Source organism: Microchirus variegatus, assembly GCF_963457635.1.
Source record: "Microchirus variegatus genome assembly, chromosome: 8".
In the NCBI taxonomy this organism is placed as follows: domain Eukaryota; kingdom Metazoa; phylum Chordata; class Actinopteri; order Pleuronectiformes; family Soleidae; genus Microchirus; species Microchirus variegatus.
The window spans coordinates 27337348-27358714 of record NC_139809.1 but is presented as its reverse complement, the minus strand read 5'-3'; the positions used below and the strand labels follow the sequence as shown (position 1 = coordinate 27358714).

Here is a 21367-nt window from a genome sequence, read left to right as displayed (position 1 = left end):
CTCAGGTTTTCTCCTTTATTTAACACACACACACACACACACACACACACACACACACACACACACACACACACACACTGATCACAAGTTTATTCCTGTGTCTGTGCCAGTTCTCTCCCAATTCATTTCATTCACTCGCTGCCATGCATCAAAGAACGCAAAGCCTTCTATGAAAATGATGCACCTCAGTAATGACTAAAAACCAGGCATAGATCTCATACATATTATAATAATATAAATGGCTTCTATCAAAAATGTCAAGGAGGATTATTCACTTTCCCATTGGTGCAATAGCCCTTTTGTTTCTGTCAAAACAATTTGACTATTCAGGCCGTCACTGCAAAGCACTTCCACCTTATTGTGCTGTAGCTGAGCAGTAGAGCGGAGAAAAGGTACCAGTGACGTTGGTTTAGAGCCTGTTGGTGGTTTCATTGATTTGAACCTGGCATTAAAGCACTGCCAGTCCCCTTGGTGTCACTTTGTGAATGGAATATGCGGGAGCCAGGATAGTGACGTCAGGATAAAGTGAGGTTGTCACCTCTCTGTCTGTTTGGCAGCGCCTAACAGGGGCAACACTCACTCTCTCTCTCTCTCGATGCTGTCAGATGGAACGTTTTAAATCACTCTTTGTTTTGTTTCTACATGTTGGCTGTGAGGGCCCACGGTTGGTGTAGTGGTTAGCACTCTTGCCTTTGCAGCAAGAAGACCCGAGTTCCTGGGTTCGAGTCCCGTTTGGAACAACTTTGGAACAAGGGCCTTTCTGCAAGGAGTTTGCATGTTCTCCCCTTGTGTGCGTGGGTTCTCCGGCTTCCTCCCACAGTCCAAAAACATGCGATATGGGTGAATTAGGTGAATTGGTTTGTCTCTATATGTTAGCCGAGATAGGCACAGCACCCCCCGCGACCCTCTGGTGGTAGATAATGGATGGATGGATGTTGGATTTGAAATGAACAATCACGGTGATGTGACAATGGACTTCAGATGCTGAAGGTTTAAAATAAAAATGATGTGTTTAAACTACACTGGTCAGTATTGGACTCTTGGCTCTTTCATACTATATTATAGTCTCTTTAGGAAAATAGCTGCAGTAAAGACCTGGCAAAGTGTTGGCGATGTCTTGTGACATCTATGAGCTGATATGAGCACCATTACCTCATAGTTTTATTTTTAATCCAATAATGTATATATATATATCCTACAGCAAAAGTGTTCCACTGATATATTAAAACTGTACTTAAGGTTGATATAATGTTTTTCTTTGTTTGCGATCCATTTTGAGGTATTTTAAAAGCGCAGAATATCGTCATTACACAATATACACATTCATTCAAGTGAATAAGTGACACATAGACGTCGACAAACTGTGCAATTGGATGTAGATTTTGTTTTTAATGCAATGTGGAATCACACTCTCTAACCGTTCTACTTGACTGGCATGTGGGCTTGTACAGAAAAAAGGTTGTGAAACAGATCAAGCTGGAAAGAAGTGGAAGACTTAAGTCAAATTCCTCAAGCGAGAGAAAGTACAAGCTCACTGGCTGACTAAGCCGAGTAATGAGGGAAAATCCCCCCCAGCAGCACACCAAACATTAATCTGCTTCTCAAGTAGAGTCCCATTAAATGAATGGGAACAAGCCTGGCCTCCAGTGGTCACTTTATGCAATGACAAACATTATGTCAATCAACATTTTCTGTGATGTCACAACAGTGTCAACAGTACATGCAGCTAAATGTCAGCCAGTAATCAAAATGTGTGTGTGTGATGGCGGCACTTTATGCAGACATCTTACAAAATAAGCTTCTCTTTGTTTGCCTGGTTGGTCAGGCTCTCCAACAGAGACTTGTCATCCTTATCTGGAAGACACAAGGACACGCAGAGATAAATATTTGGTATGGATAGAGCTGTGGATGATATACAGTTATTTCTTTTTTTACGTTTAATAGCGATTCTGTTCCCTTCCTTCACTCCGTTCCCGGAAAAAACCTACCAAAGATCACAAGGTTGCAGGAGCACTTGACCGTCCCCAAAGAGTTCTCCAGCACTAGTGTGTATACTCCGCCGTCTTTAACTCCACAGGTGGGGACGACCAGGGTGCAAACTCCATTAGCTGTGCTGTGCCAGAACCGGGAGGAGTCAGAGATCTTCAATTCTCCTTTATACCAGCAGGCCTGCACAGGGGAAACAGCAACATTAGCATTGCCTTTGCAGGAAGGGGAACAACTTTCAATTCAATTATTACACCCACAAGGTTCATATCGGTTTGTTTTTTTGTGGGGTAAGCAAGGAAAATCCCATGACATTCAAAAGCAGATTGAGGATAATCTCTAATTCCTTTTGCTTTAAAGGTCACGTGTAAGAATCAGAGACATCTCGTGGTGAGACTGCAGAGCACAACAAATGAAGGACTCTCCCACTCACCCTACCCTTTCCAAGTGTATCAAGGAAATGATCAAAGTCATTATACACATATATAAACATGCTCAAAGGCAGTATATTCAAATTCTGTGAATAAATTCTTCTAAATATGGACCTTTAAAGATATGCATAGGGCACAAGTGTTAAAAGGAGGTATGAGCACTTCCTCATTTATCAGTATATTTATTTTCAGGTCGTTTTGACTTCTAAAGCGTTAAAATAAAGCTAACTTAGCCAAGTCTGAGCTGTGTTTTTCATACCTGTGGAGTTGGCATGCCCTGATAGGCACAGCTCATAGTGCAGTCATGGCCTCTGCGAACAGCATGGTCTTTGAGAGGCAGCAGGAAAGTTGGCTTGACTTGGCGTGCTGGAAAGGTATATTCTTTCAACCGCAAGCTGCTGATGCACTCTTTACAGAGAAAAACAACAACATATTAACAGATTTGTACGTAGCCCCCGAAGTGACATGACAAAAAAAAAAAAAATAACGGAAAAAAAAAAAATTTGAAATCTTGAGTTTCAAATTCGAGATCTCGAGTTTCTCAAAAATATATGAAAAAATTAGAAAAAAAATTGTTTTTTCTTTTTTTTGGGAAACTCGAGATCTCGACTTTGATACTCGAAAAAAAAAAAATCATTTTATTTTAATTTTTTTTTACAATTTTTTGGAAACTTGAAATCTCGACTTTGAAACGACTTTGAAAGTTTCTTTGGACCGGCAGCCGCTCAAACATTTTCAATTGCACCATGTTCAGGGCTTCTTTGTTTCAGCACCGTGGACAGTGGTGAGAGCGAGCGAGAGAGAGCTGCCCCTCATTAGCAAAAAGGAGTTTGCTTATGCAAAGAAATGAATCTGAGTGAGTTTATGTTTAAGCACAAAATAATTTTGTGAACTGAAAAGGAATGACAATGCTGCTTGCTTGCGTAGTTTGAAACTCAAGATTAAAAAAAAAAAGTTTTTCTTTTTTTGTCATTTTTTTTTTTTTGTCATGTCACTTCGGGGGCTCCGTAGATTTTGACTAGAGACCAGTATTAAAAAAGATATTAAAATCAAATATCTCACCCTTTTCCTTAGCAATGATAACAGGCTCCTTTGAATCCAGTGGGTCGCTGTCCCCAATAGAGTTTTGTGCAATGACCCTGAAGTAGTACTTCCTCCCAGGAAGCAGTCCAGTGACAGTGTACTTGCTGCTGAAGACCCGCTCGGCCACAGTAAACCAAGAAGCAGTGCTGGTGTCTCGTTTGTGAATAATGTAATGTGCTCCATCACTGTTGTCAATTAAGTCGGGAGAGTGATCCCACTGCAGGGTCACCGTGCCCGGGACCTCCTCTAACAGACGCAGGTTTTTGGGGGGTCGAGGAAAGTCTGATGAACGGGGGGAAAGGAGGATTGAGAGCAGAATATTTTTCACGAGGAAAGTCCACAAAAACATAAAAACTGAATTTGTTCTGCAAAATACAACAATAACAACTCACCTGTAATCTCCACATTAACATCATAGTGAGCCTCTCCATAGTCGTTCTTCAGGTGAACACGGTAGACACCAGAGTCAGATCGCTGAGACGAGGAAATAAGGAGCTGGGAGTTGGTCTTGGTCTTGGCAATGACTTCCTTTCCTGTAGTGAAGACGCCATCTTTAAACCAGGTAATGACTGGAGGAGGTGAAGCCTGTAAATGAAGGATGAAGGTGGTAAAAATGTGTGTGACATTAAATAAAATACTGAGTCTGTACTGTGTCGTCAGACTTACAGTGAAGCTTAGGCGCAGACAAAGTGTTGCTCCGGCTCGTACCACCATCTGGTTCTTCAGCTTTCCTTGGAGATCAAACCTGGGTGCCACTAAAAAGAAGGAAAACAACAACAACAACAAATAAAAGGTAAAGAGTGGGGAGAACGGGGCGAAATGAGACTCAAAGAAAACTGAGTCAAATTACCAGGTGGAGGCATGGCCAGGACACCTTCCAGCAACTCAATGGTCTCCCCTAGCCCTCCTTCATTGACAGCTCGGATACGAAAGCGGTACTTCATCCGCTCCTGAAGTCCTCCGACTGTGAAGGCGGAGCCAGCTATCGGGATTTTGGTGGATTTCGTCCACTCTTTAGCATCTTCAGGACACACCTCTAGGATGTAGCCCGAGGGTTCGTCTCCTTCCTCAGGAGGCGTCCACCTCAGAGAAACGGAGGAGTTTGTGGAGTCAGTCACACACAGGTTCCTCACCATGCCGGGAGCTCCTACACGGTGCAGAGACAGACTTTAATTATTGATCAAATAATATGGATACAGACAGGGCGGGAGGGGGGAAAAGGGGACTCACGTATCGGGTCTTTGGCGAGAACAGCATTAGAGACGGTGCTGGGAGAGCCGGCTCCAGCTCTGTTTACACTGGTGACTCTGAATTCATACTCCACATCATCCACCAGTCCATCCACCGTGAATTTTGTACCTAAACATAATAACTCAGATGTTTATCAGGGTACAGATGCAAATTACCTCTAAACTAGGGATGTCAAACTCGCTTAAGTTCAGGGGCCACATACAACGTTTTCTTTTTTTTTTATCTCAAGTGGGCCAGAGTAGTAAAATAATAGCACAATAACCTATAAACGTGAAGAATAAGAAGAACCTTTGTTTTACACTGTGTGGATCTAAAAAGTTACAACAGATTTAGTCACAGGTATCTGGAACTGAAAAAATATAGTATTAATCTTGACAAATTCATACTGCGGGCCGGATTTACGGAGCCCCCGAAGTGACATGAGAAACAAAAAAATAATAAAAAATGTGAAATCTCGAGTTTCAAAGTCGAGATCTCGAGTTTCCCAAAAAAAATTGAAATTTTTTTCATATGTCACTTCAGTGGCTCCGTACAAACCCTCTGGTGGGCCGGTTCTGGCCCACAGGCCGTATGTTTGACACCCCTGCTCTAAGCTGTAATCTGGTACAGCGCATCAAATGGTAGCATTGTACACTTTCCCTTTTTCAATAAATTACATAAAATGAAAAAGCAGAAACACCTGTGAGCAGCTCCTTATTGACCTGCAACCACATATTGCTGCCTTTCTTCTTCCTTTCCAGAACGTAGCCCAGAACTGGGGCTCCTCCATCGCAGGCTGGAGGAATCCAACTCACTGTCATGGTGTACTTTGTCACGTTAGACACCAGGGGCTGGGATGCTGTGCCTGGAGGCTCTGAGTATGCACAGAGGAACAGAAGGTGAATGAAATGATCAGTTTATCGGCTGATTATAATTACAAGGAAGTGAATAGAGATGCTAATTGCATCTCTAAAAATACAATTCCTCTCACTTCCCCTTTCACACCCACTCTCAGCTGTTTCCAGAGGTGATTTTGATTTAAATTATAAGTCTCACCTACAGGCTCTCCAGCGCGCACCTCTTCTGTCTCCAGAGGTTCGCTCATTCCCTCTGCATTGACAGCTCTGATGCGGTACTGGTACACCTGGCCTTCCTCCACTTTGTCATCACTGAAGACGGTGCTGCTGCCGTCAACCTCACCCGCCCTGGTCCAGGACTTCTTACCTGCCGCCCGTCGCTCGATCACAAAACTGGTCAGCCGCTTCCCTCCATTATCCCGGGGAGCCTTCCACTTCATTTGGATACACTTTCCTGATAGCTCAGAGAACTCCACGTTCCCCTGAGGAGGCTTTGGACGGTCTGGAGAATGTAGCGAAACACTGGTGTTATAAAGCATTTCAAATAGTGCATTAAATGTAAAAAATGCTATGGCTTTTGTTGTCACCCACCGATCACATTCAAATGCAGGTTTGCAACAGCGGTGCCACAGTCGCTCTTCAGGCGGAGCATAATTACGCCACTGTCCTCTCGCACACATCTAGTAGAACATATAATATTGAGAAAGTATTACATTAAATGGTGATATATTGTGACTTTAGACATAGCACTAAACACAACATAAAACACTAAACATAACTAGGGCTGTCAAAATTAATGCGTTAACGCAGGATGATTAATTTGAGGAATTAAAGGTGAAGTAAGTAGTTTATAGTGCCATCTAGAGGAGAGGCTGACATTTACAACAAAGAACTGCTCCTCTGCTCACCCCCTCCCTTCCCTGAGCGCTACGGTATCCGCAGCCGGTCAAATGTCGTCCTCGTCGTCTTTCTCTGTGTCAGCTGATGAGGTTCGTGAGGCGAGGGAGAGGCAGGCTACCGCGGCCGTAAATCGACGCTTGATGTGTTCTCTCGCGTTTGTCCTTACAGGCTCCGGTAGAAACATGGCGTCTCGCTGCTAACAGTGGCAATGCAACCGCGGCCCGCGACCATGTTATTTTACAGGACTTTTTGAAACACTACGAAAATGAAACAAAAACTATTATACAGCGACTAGACATAAATACTACACCCATAAATACTACACAGTGTCCTTTAACGCGTTCATTTAACGCACTTTCTCACTTTCATCGCGTTACGAGTAGACGTGCACTTTATGAACAGGCAAGGCGGCGGGCAACTGCATGGGGCCCCGAGCCGATAGGGGGGGGGGGGGCTCCCGACACTCGGAGCCTAAATACCCCAGTGAGCAGCCGCATCCCCGTCCCCCTGAAACAACAATGACATCGCAGTCGGAAACCCCCTTAACGGGGCCCCACGTCACCTCACGTTAACCTGTGTGAAGTTATCGTTCTGCAAGTTGTCAACGAAGCTGAAGGAAAATGAAGAGGAGTTATCAATCAGGAAGTTAGAAGAGGAAGAAAAAAAGAGAGGAGGAAGAAAAAAGAAAGAAAGACACACAGTTGTAAGTGGCGCTGCTGGCGCAGATAATGATATAATCATAACATTTACAGTCATTGTCTAACTAACGGGGACACAGACAGCAGCTAACATTAGCGTCAGAATGCTAGCTGATGCTAACTCTAACTAGTAGAAGCAGGTGCTGATGAGGAATTTCCTGCTGTGGGTTTAGTAAGAAAACTATTTAACTTCTATACTTTATATTTTGTTTATAATGTGAGTTATTTACAGTGCAATGTGTAGTTTTTCAAAGTTATTGACAGTATTTTATTTTTTCTATTTATTTCTATTGTCTTATAATGTCGGTTCTTGACAATGTAATGTTTATTTTTTACTAAGTTTGTAAAGGTTTTTACACGTTATTTACAGTATTTTATTGTTCTTTACATTTATATTTTCAAATACTTTAATTATCTCTCCGTTCCTACAACGATATAAGGAGAGAATTAGAATTTTTCAGGCATATTTACGTATGGTAATTAAACGTGATTAATCGTGATTAATCCACAGCTACCCTGTGATTAATCTTTTTAAAAATTGTTATAAATACCCTGGCACAGTCGGCTTAAATCGGACATTAACAACTCCGAGTCTCTGGTGAAGTATGGACAACATCTGATAAAGAAGCTGAACTCTTTAAATCAGTGAAATTATTTTATGTAACTTTTGTTTTTCTTTTATTGAATGCTGTTCAACAGGAACAGGCTGCATAACATTTGTCAAGATCTGCTCAAAGATCATTGAAATCAGGCGGAGAGGTTATTGTTCCCTTTGAGACAAGCAAGTTCAAAAGATATAAGAATATTACAAACCAGTTTAACCATGTTTTTGTCTGAGTTTTCTAAACTCGGTAATCATTTGAAATTGAGAGGTGTGCACCTGTACTTCCGTTTGTTTGGTCGTATACTGCTAACCCACCTGCTGAGCACCAGGGAGGTGTAGTCAGCTGTCCTCTCCACCTTGGTTCTTTCATCCTCCCGGACTTCAACCCCGTCTTTGTACCACGTGACCTTGGGCAGCGGTTTCCCTTTGAAGGGAATCTTTATGGCAGCTGTCTGTCCAGCCTTAACAGTCACAGGCCGTGCGCTCAACAGGTCCAACACAGAACAATCAATCTGAGGAGGGTCTATAAAGCAGATCATGTGCAATGTTTTCCATTTTGCTTTGTTTTCCAATTCTGATACCAGACATTGGGTAACACAGGTGCAGTATACTGACCTGCAATAGTGAGCACAGCCTCACTCTCAGCTCCCTTGGCTCTGAAAGTATACCTGCCCTCGTGAGAATGAGTCACACCAGAGAAGATTAGCTTGTGGACGGTTCCCTGTTTGACCACCTGAACCCCCCTCAGCTCTGAAATCTGCCAAAAAAAACCAACAACAACTGCTTGTTAGTATGAATCGACAGAAATTCTCTATATTCTATCTGAAAAATATGTTCCTTTCTTCATTTTTATTTCAATATGAATCTAACACACTGTGAAACCACGCAGACATAACAAGGCAGGATAGGCTCAAAAGATGATGGTGTGCTGAATATGTCACTTCCAGGTACTGGCCAATCACAAGACTCTCTCAATGTCTTCTGGGTGTGAGAGTTGAGTCTCAAATCTCGCGGCTGGGAAACACCGTCAGAAAAGAGGATTTCGGCTCGTTTACAGCAACTAGGAGGTTTTTGACCATAAAAACAAGTCAATGTATGTAAGTAGACCTCCATAACTAACATATATGTGCAACAGGACCACTCTATGTGAGCTTTAAGTGACTTAATGTGGCAGCGCATGCATTGCTGGTAGCAGAAGGCCTGGTCTGAGTATTTCTGAGTATATGTAAGGTTGACTGGATTCCAGGATTCTTTCTCCTACCTCCACTCCATTCTTCAGCCACACTCCATCCACCTTCTCATCATCGAGTACAACACACAGCTCAGCCGGAGAGCCTGTGGGACACTGAACATCTGACAAACCCCTCTTCACTGATGCAAAACGTTCTGGCAACACATGGAGACAAACCTTATTAGTCAGTCATTTTCCAGTGGCACAGACACAACTGAAACAACTGCGGGGAAACGGACAGATGTCATTACCGTCCACGGTTAGATTGGCCGCAGTGACATATTCGTGAGTGTCATTGTCCTGAGTGCAGACGATGGAGTATTCTCCCCCGTCTGTCAGCTCACAGTCCTCGATAATAACCTCTGCCCGCTTTCCCTCACGCATGAAGACGTAGTGGGGACTCGCAGTGATATCACAGCCATTCCTCAGCCAGCGGATGTGCACATCCTTGGAGCTCATTTCGCACTCGAGGTGGGCCTTCCCTCTCTCCTGCACGCGCACATTCTTCAGGTTGCTGGTAAACGTGATGGGAATCCCTGAGGAAAGAGAATAAGAAAAACAGGGAGTGCATAGAAGAAGAGTGACCCTCTGTTTGACCTTTAACAGCATGATATATGGACAATAAGCACATCCAATATTAGTTTAAACTCACTAAAAACAAAAATTGACTTGAAAGAACAAGATGGATAACTACTAATGACTAACTGTAATTAACGCAACATCAATGACGACGCATTTGTTTCTGCAACCCCAGAGGGCAGCCACATGTCCTTGTGAAGATATTTACATGTCCCAGCATGCACCCTGGGCAAGAACGCATCTTGTGTAGACAGAGACAAAATAAATGAGCTTGTTGTGAGGAGGGATTTGGCTGGATTACTTTCAACTCAGCACGAGGAGGGAGGATTTATTATGCTTCCCATACGTCTTCATTTGGAAGATAGAGGGAAGATGATGTTGTTTAGCACAGCTATGAAGGAACGCAGCCACTAATCTCAGGGGAGGCAGTAACTGCTCATCTCCGCTGAGTCTAAAGGGGAAGTAATTTCCTTCAAAAATGCTAACACCTCTAAAACAGGATGACATAGGCTTCTGGGGAAAACAAAGCCAAATATAGCATGAAAAGTTTCTTATTGAACAGAAAGCCTAATGGCTGCACATACGTTCAATGAAAAGTGGCACAGTCGCAGTGAGGTCTCCAATGTTGATGGCGTAGTCTCCAGTGTCACTGACTTTAACGTCCTTAATCTTCAAGGTGTATGTCAGGCCATCTTCAGACAGGGACACCTCAAACTTCTCATCTCTTCTCACTTCCTTTCCGTTCACCTGGAGAAACATGAACATTTACACATTTACAGAAAACAATTTGAGTAGCTTTTCATTTTGATTTGGATGCAAACCTTCCAGATGAGCGGCGCATCTGTCTTCTTAGAGAGACGGACCTCAAACACGGCAGTCTGCCGCTCTGTTACTTTCTTTGGCTTGAATTCAGATAAAAACCTCAGGGGTTCATCTGAAAGACGGACAAGAGAGAGAAAATCATTAAATATTAACCCGGATCTGTGCCACAGGCATCCATGGTAAATTACCGTGGGAATAATACACAACTCCTTATATGGACATCCTGGGTGTGTGTGTTTAAAGGTCACATATTCAGGCTTTACATTTTAAAGGAAAGAAACTCTTAAGGAATTATTTTCATGAATTTTTGAATTTCAGGTAATGATCACTGCCCTGATGCACTTTGACAGTGAGCTGACTTTCTTCTCGAAAACAAAAAGTATCTCGGAATGACTTGAAATTTACCATCATAATAGTCGACATCGCCCTGAGCAAGGATGCGTTGAAAATATTTAGAAACCTCTCAAGGAATAATTTTAATGAATTTTTGAAATTGAGGAAATGATCCATTTGCCCTGATGCACTTTGGCAGTGAGCTGACTTTAGTCTCAAAAGTAGAAAGCATCTCGGAATGACTTGAAATTCACTGAAATTGAGAAGTCAAGTAAACCACGCAGCACAGGTGGTGACACATGCAAGTAACAAGAAAACGTGTTTGAAAACAGTGAAAGTGACTCTGAGAGGAGGTAAATGCAATTGGTGACGACATTGTCTCTCTAAGTTACGTTCAGTGGGAAGGACTTGAGTCTCCTTCAGCACTTGCCTATGACTTTAAGCCTGGCTGACAGTCTTTTGTCTCCAACCTGCAGCATGTAGGTTCCCGTGTCACTGAGGCTCACACTAGAAATGCACAGCATGTGTTTGGTTCCCATCTGTTTCACTTCGTATTTCCCATGAGAGAACTGGATCCGCAGCAGCTCTGTGCCCTGAATCATAAATAAAACAGCTCGATGAGGGGAACGGTAAATAGTAATTGGACTGCACTTATGTAGCACTTTGCACTGAAAATGCTTAACATCACAAGTCAAAGGTACAGACACATTCATACAGTGCATCTATGCCACTCATTCATGTATAGCTTGATGACACTTTTATGTTCAGTATCTTGTCCATAGACTGTGTATAAAATAAAATGTAGTCCTGCCGTTCAAAAAGTGAAGCATAGCCACCAGGGGGCGACTCTGCTGGTTGCAAAAATAGTTCTGAGAATAATAATCCCATAGAATGGGAAAATTATTTCATCTATGGGAAAATTAAGCCACTTCTAATTTGATTTACAACATTTTCAGGCCTTCAACAGGATCAAGACCCCCCTCCAAGTTGTATTTTTTTTCTGTTAATTATGCTCCCATTTAAAGGAAACAGACAATAAATCTTAACATAATTTGGGAAGTACTTCACGTGTCAAAGGTGGTGCTGTGATACGCTATCCCACAACACCGCCATGTCCGAGCGCATGCGTAGATTCTTCCTTCTCTTATCAGGGCCACGAAAACCAAAACATGGCTAAACTATCTGTACATATCTAGTTCATTTCGTGGAAAAGACTCCTGTAAGTTTATTAGAGCTGCCAGATCAGCTTGAATTTGTGTGTTTGTATATCTAACTGTTATAGTGTTAAGAGACTGGACGTGATGAGCGTAATGCTAGTTAGCGGTAGCAAATGGAGCTAATGGTAATTAAACAAGAAATAGTGTGTATTATTGCGGCTCAATTGGGATAATATTCTGTAACTAGATGTTGGAGAAGGAGAGAGATGGGTTTCTAACGGACAGCCCTGTTTTTTTCTCTTCAGTGGACTTTGCTGCTGTGCGTGTGAGTGAACTGTGACTGCCATCGCCGTCTCTATTGCCATTGCCCATCGTGAGACTACCATCATTATCCACTTCCCTCTACTAATCATACGCTGGGATTCGTGAGTACTAACATCCACGTTTTTTGTTTTATTCATGGCTCAGTTCTGAGTGAAGCGGCCATTATAGTTTTAGGCCCACCACCCCAGCGTCAACGGGCCTGGGACGGTGTCAATATCATTTTGATAGTGTGTGTTATAGGATTTTATGAGTGAATTTTTAATTGTTTCGAGTATCAGAAAATTGTGTTCCTGTAAGGTGTGTACATATCGCCTTGTAAGGTATCTAAACAAAAGTTTTTTGTTTTTTTTATTTAATTGTTTATTATTTTTCCCTTGACAACGTGAATTTTATTTTGAATGATCTTTTGTCATTTTTGACATAACTTTCTGAATTTCTTTTTTATACTAGGTAAATTACTTCCTTTGAATTTCATTGAAATTCACAGGCAAATACATTGCCTGTGAGGAATATTGCATTTGAAGTACTATTGTGGTGGTCATTATTAAGATAGAATAGAGCAGGGGTTCTCAATGTTTTGATACCTGAGGGCCAATTTAGGAACCAAACTTTGGACTGAGGGCCGCCAAAGGAAAAAAAACGAAAAAAACAGCAAGAAATCCCATTTGTAATAATTTTAACGACCAGATTGCAGTTCTACAGTTTACACTTATTGGTCTGTATCCGGTAATGTCCAATAAACATTTAACAAGCTTAGTACCTCCTGGATTTAAACTATCAACTCTAATTCATTGCGGCCCGCAAGAAATGTTTCTGCGGGCTGCCGTTGGCCCCCGGGCCGCACTTTGAGGACCAATGGAATAGAGTATTGTTATAGTTGTATCTTTCTACAGTGAGCCCAGGCTCAGTCTCATCGTATTAACCACTCTAGTTATATCTAACTACACGAGGCCTGGGTTAAATACATTTCTATGGTCTTGTCCAAAGACACTTTGACTGGAAAAGCCAGGGACTGAACCACTAACCGTCTGATGAGCTGATGAACTCACTCTTCCCACACATGCAAACTTTGACACACTCGCATAACAAACCGGCAGAGTGGGTTTACCAGAAACCACTGCATCCTGATGTTCGGATCCTTCAGTTCTAAGATGGCATCAAAGACAACGTTCGTGTCAACTTTGGCAGTGATGTTCTCCAGGGGCTTCAACACGCGCACAATCTGGAAAAGGTTGAATGTTTTTATTTGCAGATAAACAACCCGCACAAATGACACGACACTGTCTGGGAAGCACTTTCCAATCTTAACCTTAGCTGCATTGAGTTTTTATTATGTAACACACACACGCTTCATTGTGTGTTATTCTATACTTCTTTCATATATAATCCCAACTGTTTTATGCTTATGTGATCTTGTGCTATTTATAAAACATAAACACCTACCTCCACCTCCACTTTCTTCTTCATCTCCTTCAGCTTCTTCAGAATGCCTCTGAAGTCAGTGAAGCCGTGCTCGGCACAGATCCTCTCGTAGTCCTTCTTCTCAGCCCCAGATAGGATCTTTAACATCTCCTCCTCTGTAGGTGGTTTCTTCTTCTCCTCTCTTATCTCCACGCTGGTGCATAAGAAGCAAGATTACACCTGTGAGGCTTATGCGTGTGTGTGTCTATACGTCTGTACATCTGAAAGTACACATATGTGTGTGCTGACAGCTCAAAAAGTCTCAGCCTTTAGATATTTCTGGATGCATGCAAAGACAACGCATCCAAGGGCGGACTGCAGAGTGCTCTATCACAATTTGACGGGATTTACTGAAGTGTCCTTCATGTGTTCCTACCGTTTCTTCAGCTTCTTTTTGAAGTCCATCGCTGGATCTGTGAACAAAGGGGAAAGTTGTTTTTTAACGTGAGGCGCTGGATAAAAACGGCACCAAATTAAATGACTCAACTCACTTTCTGTCACAATGAGGGAGACCGAGTATATGGCTTCTCCGTGCTTGTTGGAAGCAATGCACTTGTAGACGTCGGCATCCTCCTGCACCAAGCTTTTGATCTGAAGTTGGGGGGGAAAATATATTACAAGGCAAAAAAAAAAGAGAATCAAAATAGCTTCCTGCTTCTATAGGACCTGACATATGTCATTACATTGTCTGTGCTTTTTGAACACCAATGCAGTACTTGCATTAAACAAAGGGAGGCAGTGTCACACCATAAATATACAGTGAACTTTCAGCTCTATGACTTAAGAGTCATCTTTCACCAGAGAAACAGATGGCAAGGGGAGATGCATATGTCAGCACCCACAAGTTAATTGCTTTATAATGGCTGTTTAAGCGTCACTTAAGCTCCCGGCTGGAATAGAGGAAGTGTTAAATCCAATCCAAAGTAGTTATAGATAAAAGGATCACAGAGTTTTTTTTTCCCCTTTTGCATCCAATTCTCCTCATGATACATGATGTACTGTCCGAGGTAGTCGAGGGGCTGCCTGTCTACTCTGCAATTATCTGCTATGGTCACATTTACCTTCACAGCATCAGGAGAAAAACACTGAAATTCAAATGAGGACGGATTTATTAAAAGAAATCGTATATTGGTATTCCGATCACACGTTAGTTTGGGGCAAAAGTGTATCTATGTAAAGATGTGAGAGATTCTCATTAAAGTTTGACAGGTAGGTAAAAAGAAAGAAAAAAACTGCCATCAATGAGGAGTTTCTACATGTTAGGAGTTACAGTGAACAGGCATCTAGGGGCAAAATTGTGTATTTCAACCAACCACCCATCGTGACATGGCAGACTATGGAAAAAGAGGGCAAAGACAACATTTTCTAAATTTTTAGGTGAATATAAACAATTTTAGTATCAATTATCTGTTGATAGGTCCCCTACATTTTACATACTGGACCTTTAATGAATGAATTAATGCAAAAGTGTGAGTGTTTTCAAAGTTTAATGCATTTCTTTTTTTTTACATTTGTAATCAACGTACAACAATCGAGTAATGAACAATTACAGTGCTGCCTGTGCGATTTCCTAATTGCATTGTGTCAAACTGTGATTTCAATTTAAAATGAAATGATGTAATAATTGCTCAGCCCGAGTTTAAACGTGCCTCAACACGTACATGCTGCCTGGATAATCTGGTTGAACTTCCTGTCCTGCTCTCCAAAAGAGGCGATTCTAGAGTCTGGAGGGGCCCTGGGCAAAAATTCCCAGGGGGCCTTTCCAACCAGTGTTCATCACCATTATGTTATAAATAATCTGACACCAACGAAAAATGTATGACTTCAAAATATATTTTTTTTGCCTATTTTTCCAGAATCAATTTAAACATTTGCTCATTTACAATTTACTGCATGTTAAAATAGTGTATTAACAATTTAAAATTAAGAAAAACAAAAAGTTTTATCTGAAAAAACACTGCAGTTGTACACGAACACCAGTGAAACACGAGTGAAATTACTTTAACAACCATAATGTTGCCTTTGCCTTTGTAACTTCTCAGCTTCCGGAAAACTGTCACGAAGCGGTGGTTATTTTAGTTTAGTTGGCGTTTTTAGGCAGGTTTTTCGGTTTAGTTATGTCACTTCCTGTTTTATTTTGGTGATGGGGGTTTTCCGCTTTCTGTGTTCACTGTCTCTGTCTTCACCGCGCCCCGTTCATTAGTAACCACTTGCACCTGGTGATCGTTACCACTGCACCTTTAAATGGTTCCCTCTCGACTTGTCAAACGAGTATTCAGAGAAGACCAAGTATCCATTCAGGTGTTTGTATCTCGTTGTTTCTTCGCTCATGGTTATATCGCAGCTCGGCTGTCGTTTTGTTTTCCTATTTTTCACAGCAAGGCTGTAGTTTTATCTTCTAGTTTACGCAGCTTGGCTGTAGATTTATTTTCTGTATATTTGTGGAGGTTTTTTTGTTTGCTCCCGCCCTGAGTTTTGTTTGGACCTCTGGTCGCCTTTTTGAATCGCTTATTCGAGCAAATAAACCTTTTTTTGAAACCAGATTCAGTTCTCGTGCAACTGAGTCCAAGTTCCTGACAAAACCTTTGGAATTTTTCCCGATAGCACAAACCGTCATGTAATTATGGTAATGCAAAGTGTGCTTGTGCAAATGTGTCATCTGCGATAGCTAAGTGTTAAAGGGACACTGTGTAGTATTTATGGGTTTATATAACCCAAAATCCACTTTTTTATACATATTATGTGCTCCTGCATTGTCTAGTCGCTGTATAATAATTTTTGTTTCATTTTCGTAGCGTTTCAAAAAGTCATGTAAAAAAACATGGCCGCGGTTGCATTGCCACTGTTAGCAGCGAGACGCCATGTTTCTACCGGAGCCTGTAAGGACAAACGCGAGAGAACAAATCAAGCGTCTCTTTACTTGTAGCGGAAGTCCCGCCTCCACTCTCTCCGATTCGTCTGCTACGGCCGCGGTAGCTCGCCCTCTCCCTCGCCTCACGAACCTCATCTGCTGACACGGAGAAAGACGACGAGGACGACATTTGACCGGCTGAGGATACCGTAGCGCTCAGGGAAGGGAGGGGGTGAGCAGAGGAGCAGTTCTTTGTTGTAAATTTCAGCCTCTCCTCTAGATGGCACTATAAACTACTTACTTCACCTTTAAACGGTTAAACGTTCACAATCCTAATAACACTGGTTATTAAAGTTCCATTGTGAGATTAGATAAGATAAGATAGTCCTTTATTAGTCCCGCAGTGGGGACATTTACATAGTTTAAATCATTATTAAACCTACAGTTTATATGACAAGAAGGCTTTTGCATAGCAGGTAGTAATTATACAAAACCAAAATCAAAACCCTTGTGTGTTAACAGCCTTTGGAGAGAAAACGATTAAAATAGAAAGCAAATCTCTTTTGTTTTTGTGTTTGTTTTCGAAAAGCAAACACCCTTCATGAAGTCAAGACCACAATAATCTACTGTACGTAGTTTTATTGTCAAACCTTGAGTATATGCTGACTGTTGATGTCGTCACAGAAGGATTTGGCTGCAGCAGGCAGCCGGCACCCACCGGCTCGCTCCCACAGGACAGTGGGCTGAGGATTCCCGGTCACCTTGGCCTTGAACGCTGCATCGCCACCTATGGATGACAAAGAGTCAAATCTGATTAATGAAGATGAATGAATTTAGGAAACTAAACACGTCGTGTCTCTGAATACCGAGTGTTTTTTAGTCATAGTGGCGGAGCAATGCATTTTAAACACACATCAGCTCAATTGCCTCTCAATCTTTTTCTTGCCTTTTCCTGTTTTCCCTCTTAGACCAGTAAGTTTAAAGAGCAGCCAATGAATACTAATGCTATGGCTAATCTGCAGTGCTGTGCACACTGTGACAGGCTTTCTTCTCCAGACCTCTTAATCTATAATTCACAGGTAGAGCCAGGGTGAATAAGGTTTGTCTTCAATAGAAGTGGCAAAGGTTTCTGTTCTGTGGAGGTTATAAGCATCAAACAAACTCTATTTAAGTATCTTTGTGCTTTGTGTGTTACTTCGCTGCCTTCAACCACACAGACACATTGTTACTTTGAGTTTAAAGTTTGCTTTGTCCCAGTAGAGCTTGTGTCATCTGGAGTTTCTAGGCAAACTACGGGCCAGGATCTAAAATTAACTCACATGTTGTTCTCTTATTATAGAGTCTCGAGGGGCTCACAGTTGTTTGTAATTCAGTGTGAAGACAGATATTATTGGAGGCAAAGGGCTTTCAAGGCACCACGAGAAAGAAACTAGCCGTTCACCTTACCCTCTTGGGCAGAGACGGGTCGCAGCTTTTCCTCGAAATCTGGGGCAGACTCTCCCTTGGGGATCTGTGGAGATTTCTGTACCTGGCTGAAGGTCTCCACCACAGCTGATGTTTTATGCTGAACTCCAGATTGATCTGAAGTAGTGTTGAGGACATGCACATCACACATGCATGTAAATATACTAATATGGAAAGGTGATATCATTTTCTAGCACTAAACACATGTGAAAATTTAATTTAAAGCTACTATTCTACTATGTTTAACAGTTATATGACTTTTGCTCACTGCAGTGATGATATTAAAGGTCCAATGTGTAATATTGAGCAGAGGTAATTAACAGAAATGGGATGTTCTAACCCTGAAGTATAAGTGGATAAACGCTGTAAATGAAATCATTTCTGCAAGTGTAGGCACTGGACTTGCTTTATAGAGGCTGCCATCTTGTGCCACACAAAAAAAAGTTCCATATATTGATGTGCAAATGTATTTTGCTGTTGGGGAAAAACAACTCCTCCCACATAAATCTGAAGTTTAATCCAACAACTGAGGAGACAAATATAGAGACTGAGGGGTGTGTTAGTGTTTCTTTTCTGGTATGCAAAGGCCACCATAGTTCTCTTCCCATAGACACACCCAGGAAAGTGAGCAGTGAGTCCCAGTTTCACCATTAGATTATCACTAATTGTCATACACTGGAGCTTTAATGTAATTTAATCCCCAAATGTTATTTATAGCTATGATTCAAATACAGCCAAAATAAATAGCTTAAATTAATAGCTTGATGAACAAATCAAACCTTCCATGGTCCTCGACGAGCCCTGGGACACTTTCCGCATCTTGGCGGAGCTTGCGGAGGAGATTGAGGTGGATGAGACCTGCCTCATTTGCTGTTCCATGTGCTCCATTCTGCCCCCAGTGGACTGGAGGTGCTCTGCTGCCATGATCTTGATGGTTATAAAAGTGGTGTCAATTTGTTCCTGGATGTTGGCAGACACAAATAAAGATATGACTTGAGCTCTAAAATGTCTAGATTCAGTTTAAAACAGTGCAAATAACATTGAATTTAAATTTAAAAATGCAGTGTGCCAGGACAACTTTAAAAACGAACATCTATCTATCTAATTGATCATTTTACTGACAGACAATGCTCATTTGACTCCTTAATCCTAGATGGTACACTGTAAAAAAAAAAAAAAACAGTTGTTTTAAAGGTAAAAAACTGGCAGCTGTGGTTGCCAGAATTCTACCGTAATAAATACGGTAGAACCTTTTCTTACATTAGGGTAAACGGATAGAACTACTGCTGATGTTACAGTAAAGGTTGTTGATCTTTTCAATATTCTACCATATAAATAACTCTTTTTTTCATTGAAAGTAACAGTGTTTTTCCCATATATTTAACGTGAAAATATTGTATAAGGTGAAGAAATGTGCCTGTATTAACATAAAATACCACTTTATTCATTAAAAAAACAAAAAACCCACTTATTTTTAACGGTAAAAAACTGGCAGCTATGGTTGCCAGAATTTTACCATTATACGGTAAAATTGTTTCTTCTATCACGGTAAAGGTTGGAGAATTTTTCCATATTCTACCATATAAATAACTATGCCTTGCCATATATTTAACGTAAAAGTACTGTATAAGTAAAGGTTTTGCGTAATTAACACAATGGTTAATAAGTTTAACAGTAATAAAATGTATTTTTATTAAATATTACGGGATATTTCCATAATTACTACAGTGCAAGATTATTTAACAGTAGAATAATACTGTTATATAAGGAAAAAATATGCAAAAATTACTGTTTTGGGAAATACATATATTTACGGTAATTCACTGTTACAAAAACTATTATAGTCTTTTTAAGTTTACGGTCTTTTTCTATCATGGTTTGACAGTTTTTAACTGTAAAATCTACGAACATTTTTTTTTACAGTGTATTGAGTTTAACAGCTTTTATTTTTGACTAGATAAATGATCTATGACTGAATATCCTCTCCAAATCCACACAGCAATACAGATATATGTTCTCAGATAACAAAAGATCTTGAGAGAAAAGCAGGAATTCTGTTTGTGTCAGTTTGTACGAGCGCTTGCATGTGACAGACACGTCTGCACTCTGTCTGAGTGAGGTTAGGCGAGTGTTTTCAGTAACAAGCACCAAAAAAAAAAAAGATTGCCTCATCCTGTGCCCTTTCCTCACGCTGCCCTTTTTTTCTTTTGCTCTGCTCGCTTCCTTCCATCAGTGCATACAATCATCCTCTGACTTCACCACAACTCTCAAAACGTTCCAATTAAAACAGGTAATCCACGCACACCTGCTGTGTAGGATAAAGCATTTTGTGCTCTTACCGTCGAGGAACTGTTCTCTTCCTCTTTCACTTTTATAATTTTCGATTTGCTCTCTCTTTCTCTTTCTCTTTCTCTTTCTCTCTCTCTCTCTCTCTCTACATGTGGTGCAAGCTGAGGACAAGTGCATCGCTTCCCCCATAATAAAAAACAACACATTACCAGTGGCTGAGGGAAATTGATTGGACACATAACTGCACAATGTAAGTGCCGAGCACCATCTAATTAAAAAACATGCCACTTTTAATGCACAAGCTCACAGTGAGCACACCTTTATATTTATAATGAATATAGAATTAACAATAAGACTAGTCTCTAGAATAAAGAAATGTAAATCCAATAATTACTTCTGTGACAGGTCAAGATGGCGAAGTTATTACTTGTGTAAACCAATTGATTGGTAGAGGAAATGATTTATAATTAACTGCTGCTAAGGGTATAACTTACAATGAAAATAAGTAGCAAGGGATTGGACGGCACAACACACTGAGCAGGTTCTCGTCTCACTTCTACACAAGATCACCTCTCTGCTCTCCTTATACTTCTCTGCCTCTTTCTTCAGCATCACTTAACTGTTTTTTTCTCAGACTGAAAGCATCCAGAATGGAAAACTACAAAATACCCACTCTGCATATATTGTGTCACAAAAAACCGACACAGCGCGAAACAAACTTACTTCTCACAGCAAACACTTAGTTTCTAGCTCAGCAGCTTCCGGCCCAAATGTCTTCTCTTGTGATGTTCCTGAATCCACACCCTGCTCATCTCTCAGTGTGATCGCAGCAGCTCCATCTCCCATGTTTTCTGGGTGTCTTATTGGAGGATGGGCTGAGGCTGGGGGTATTCAGCTTAAACACCTGCTGTACTCTGGGCTCTGGACAAATAAGGCTCTGATGTGTTCAGGGACCTTGTCGTCGGGCCAGTTTTGGGCTACAGGGCGAATAGATCTTGCTAATATTTCCCAGAGGTCAGTAGTTTGAAGGTCCACCATGGGCCATCTCTGGCTAGTATTTTTGAAGG

At 41.3% G+C, this 21367-nt stretch overlaps 1 protein-coding gene across 1 annotated transcript; it reads right to left on the bottom strand.

The window, feature by feature from the left end:
- Window positions 1-1786: 1786 nt before the first annotated feature.
- On the bottom strand, window positions 1787-18935 carry LOC310931193 (immunoglobulin superfamily member 22-like; the record flags this gene model as incomplete). The annotated part of the gene is made up of 25 exons (XM_083894303.1): window positions 1787-1854; window positions 1989-2169; window positions 2677-2825; window positions 3480-3782; window positions 3893-4085; window positions 4167-4255; window positions 4351-4647; window positions 4731-4859; window positions 5431-5604; window positions 5787-6089; window positions 6179-6267; window positions 8105-8312; window positions 8405-8546; window positions 9051-9175; window positions 9272-9556; window positions 10184-10346; window positions 10421-10533; window positions 11185-11347; window positions 13344-13457; window positions 13679-13850; window positions 14073-14109; window positions 14188-14287; window positions 17198-17334; window positions 17994-18128; window positions 18791-18935. The coding sequence occupies 25 exons, from the start codon at window positions 18933-18935 to the stop codon at window positions 1787-1789; spliced, it is 4014 nt and encodes a 1337-aa protein (XP_083750429.1).
- Window positions 18936-21367: the final 2432 nt, after the last annotated feature.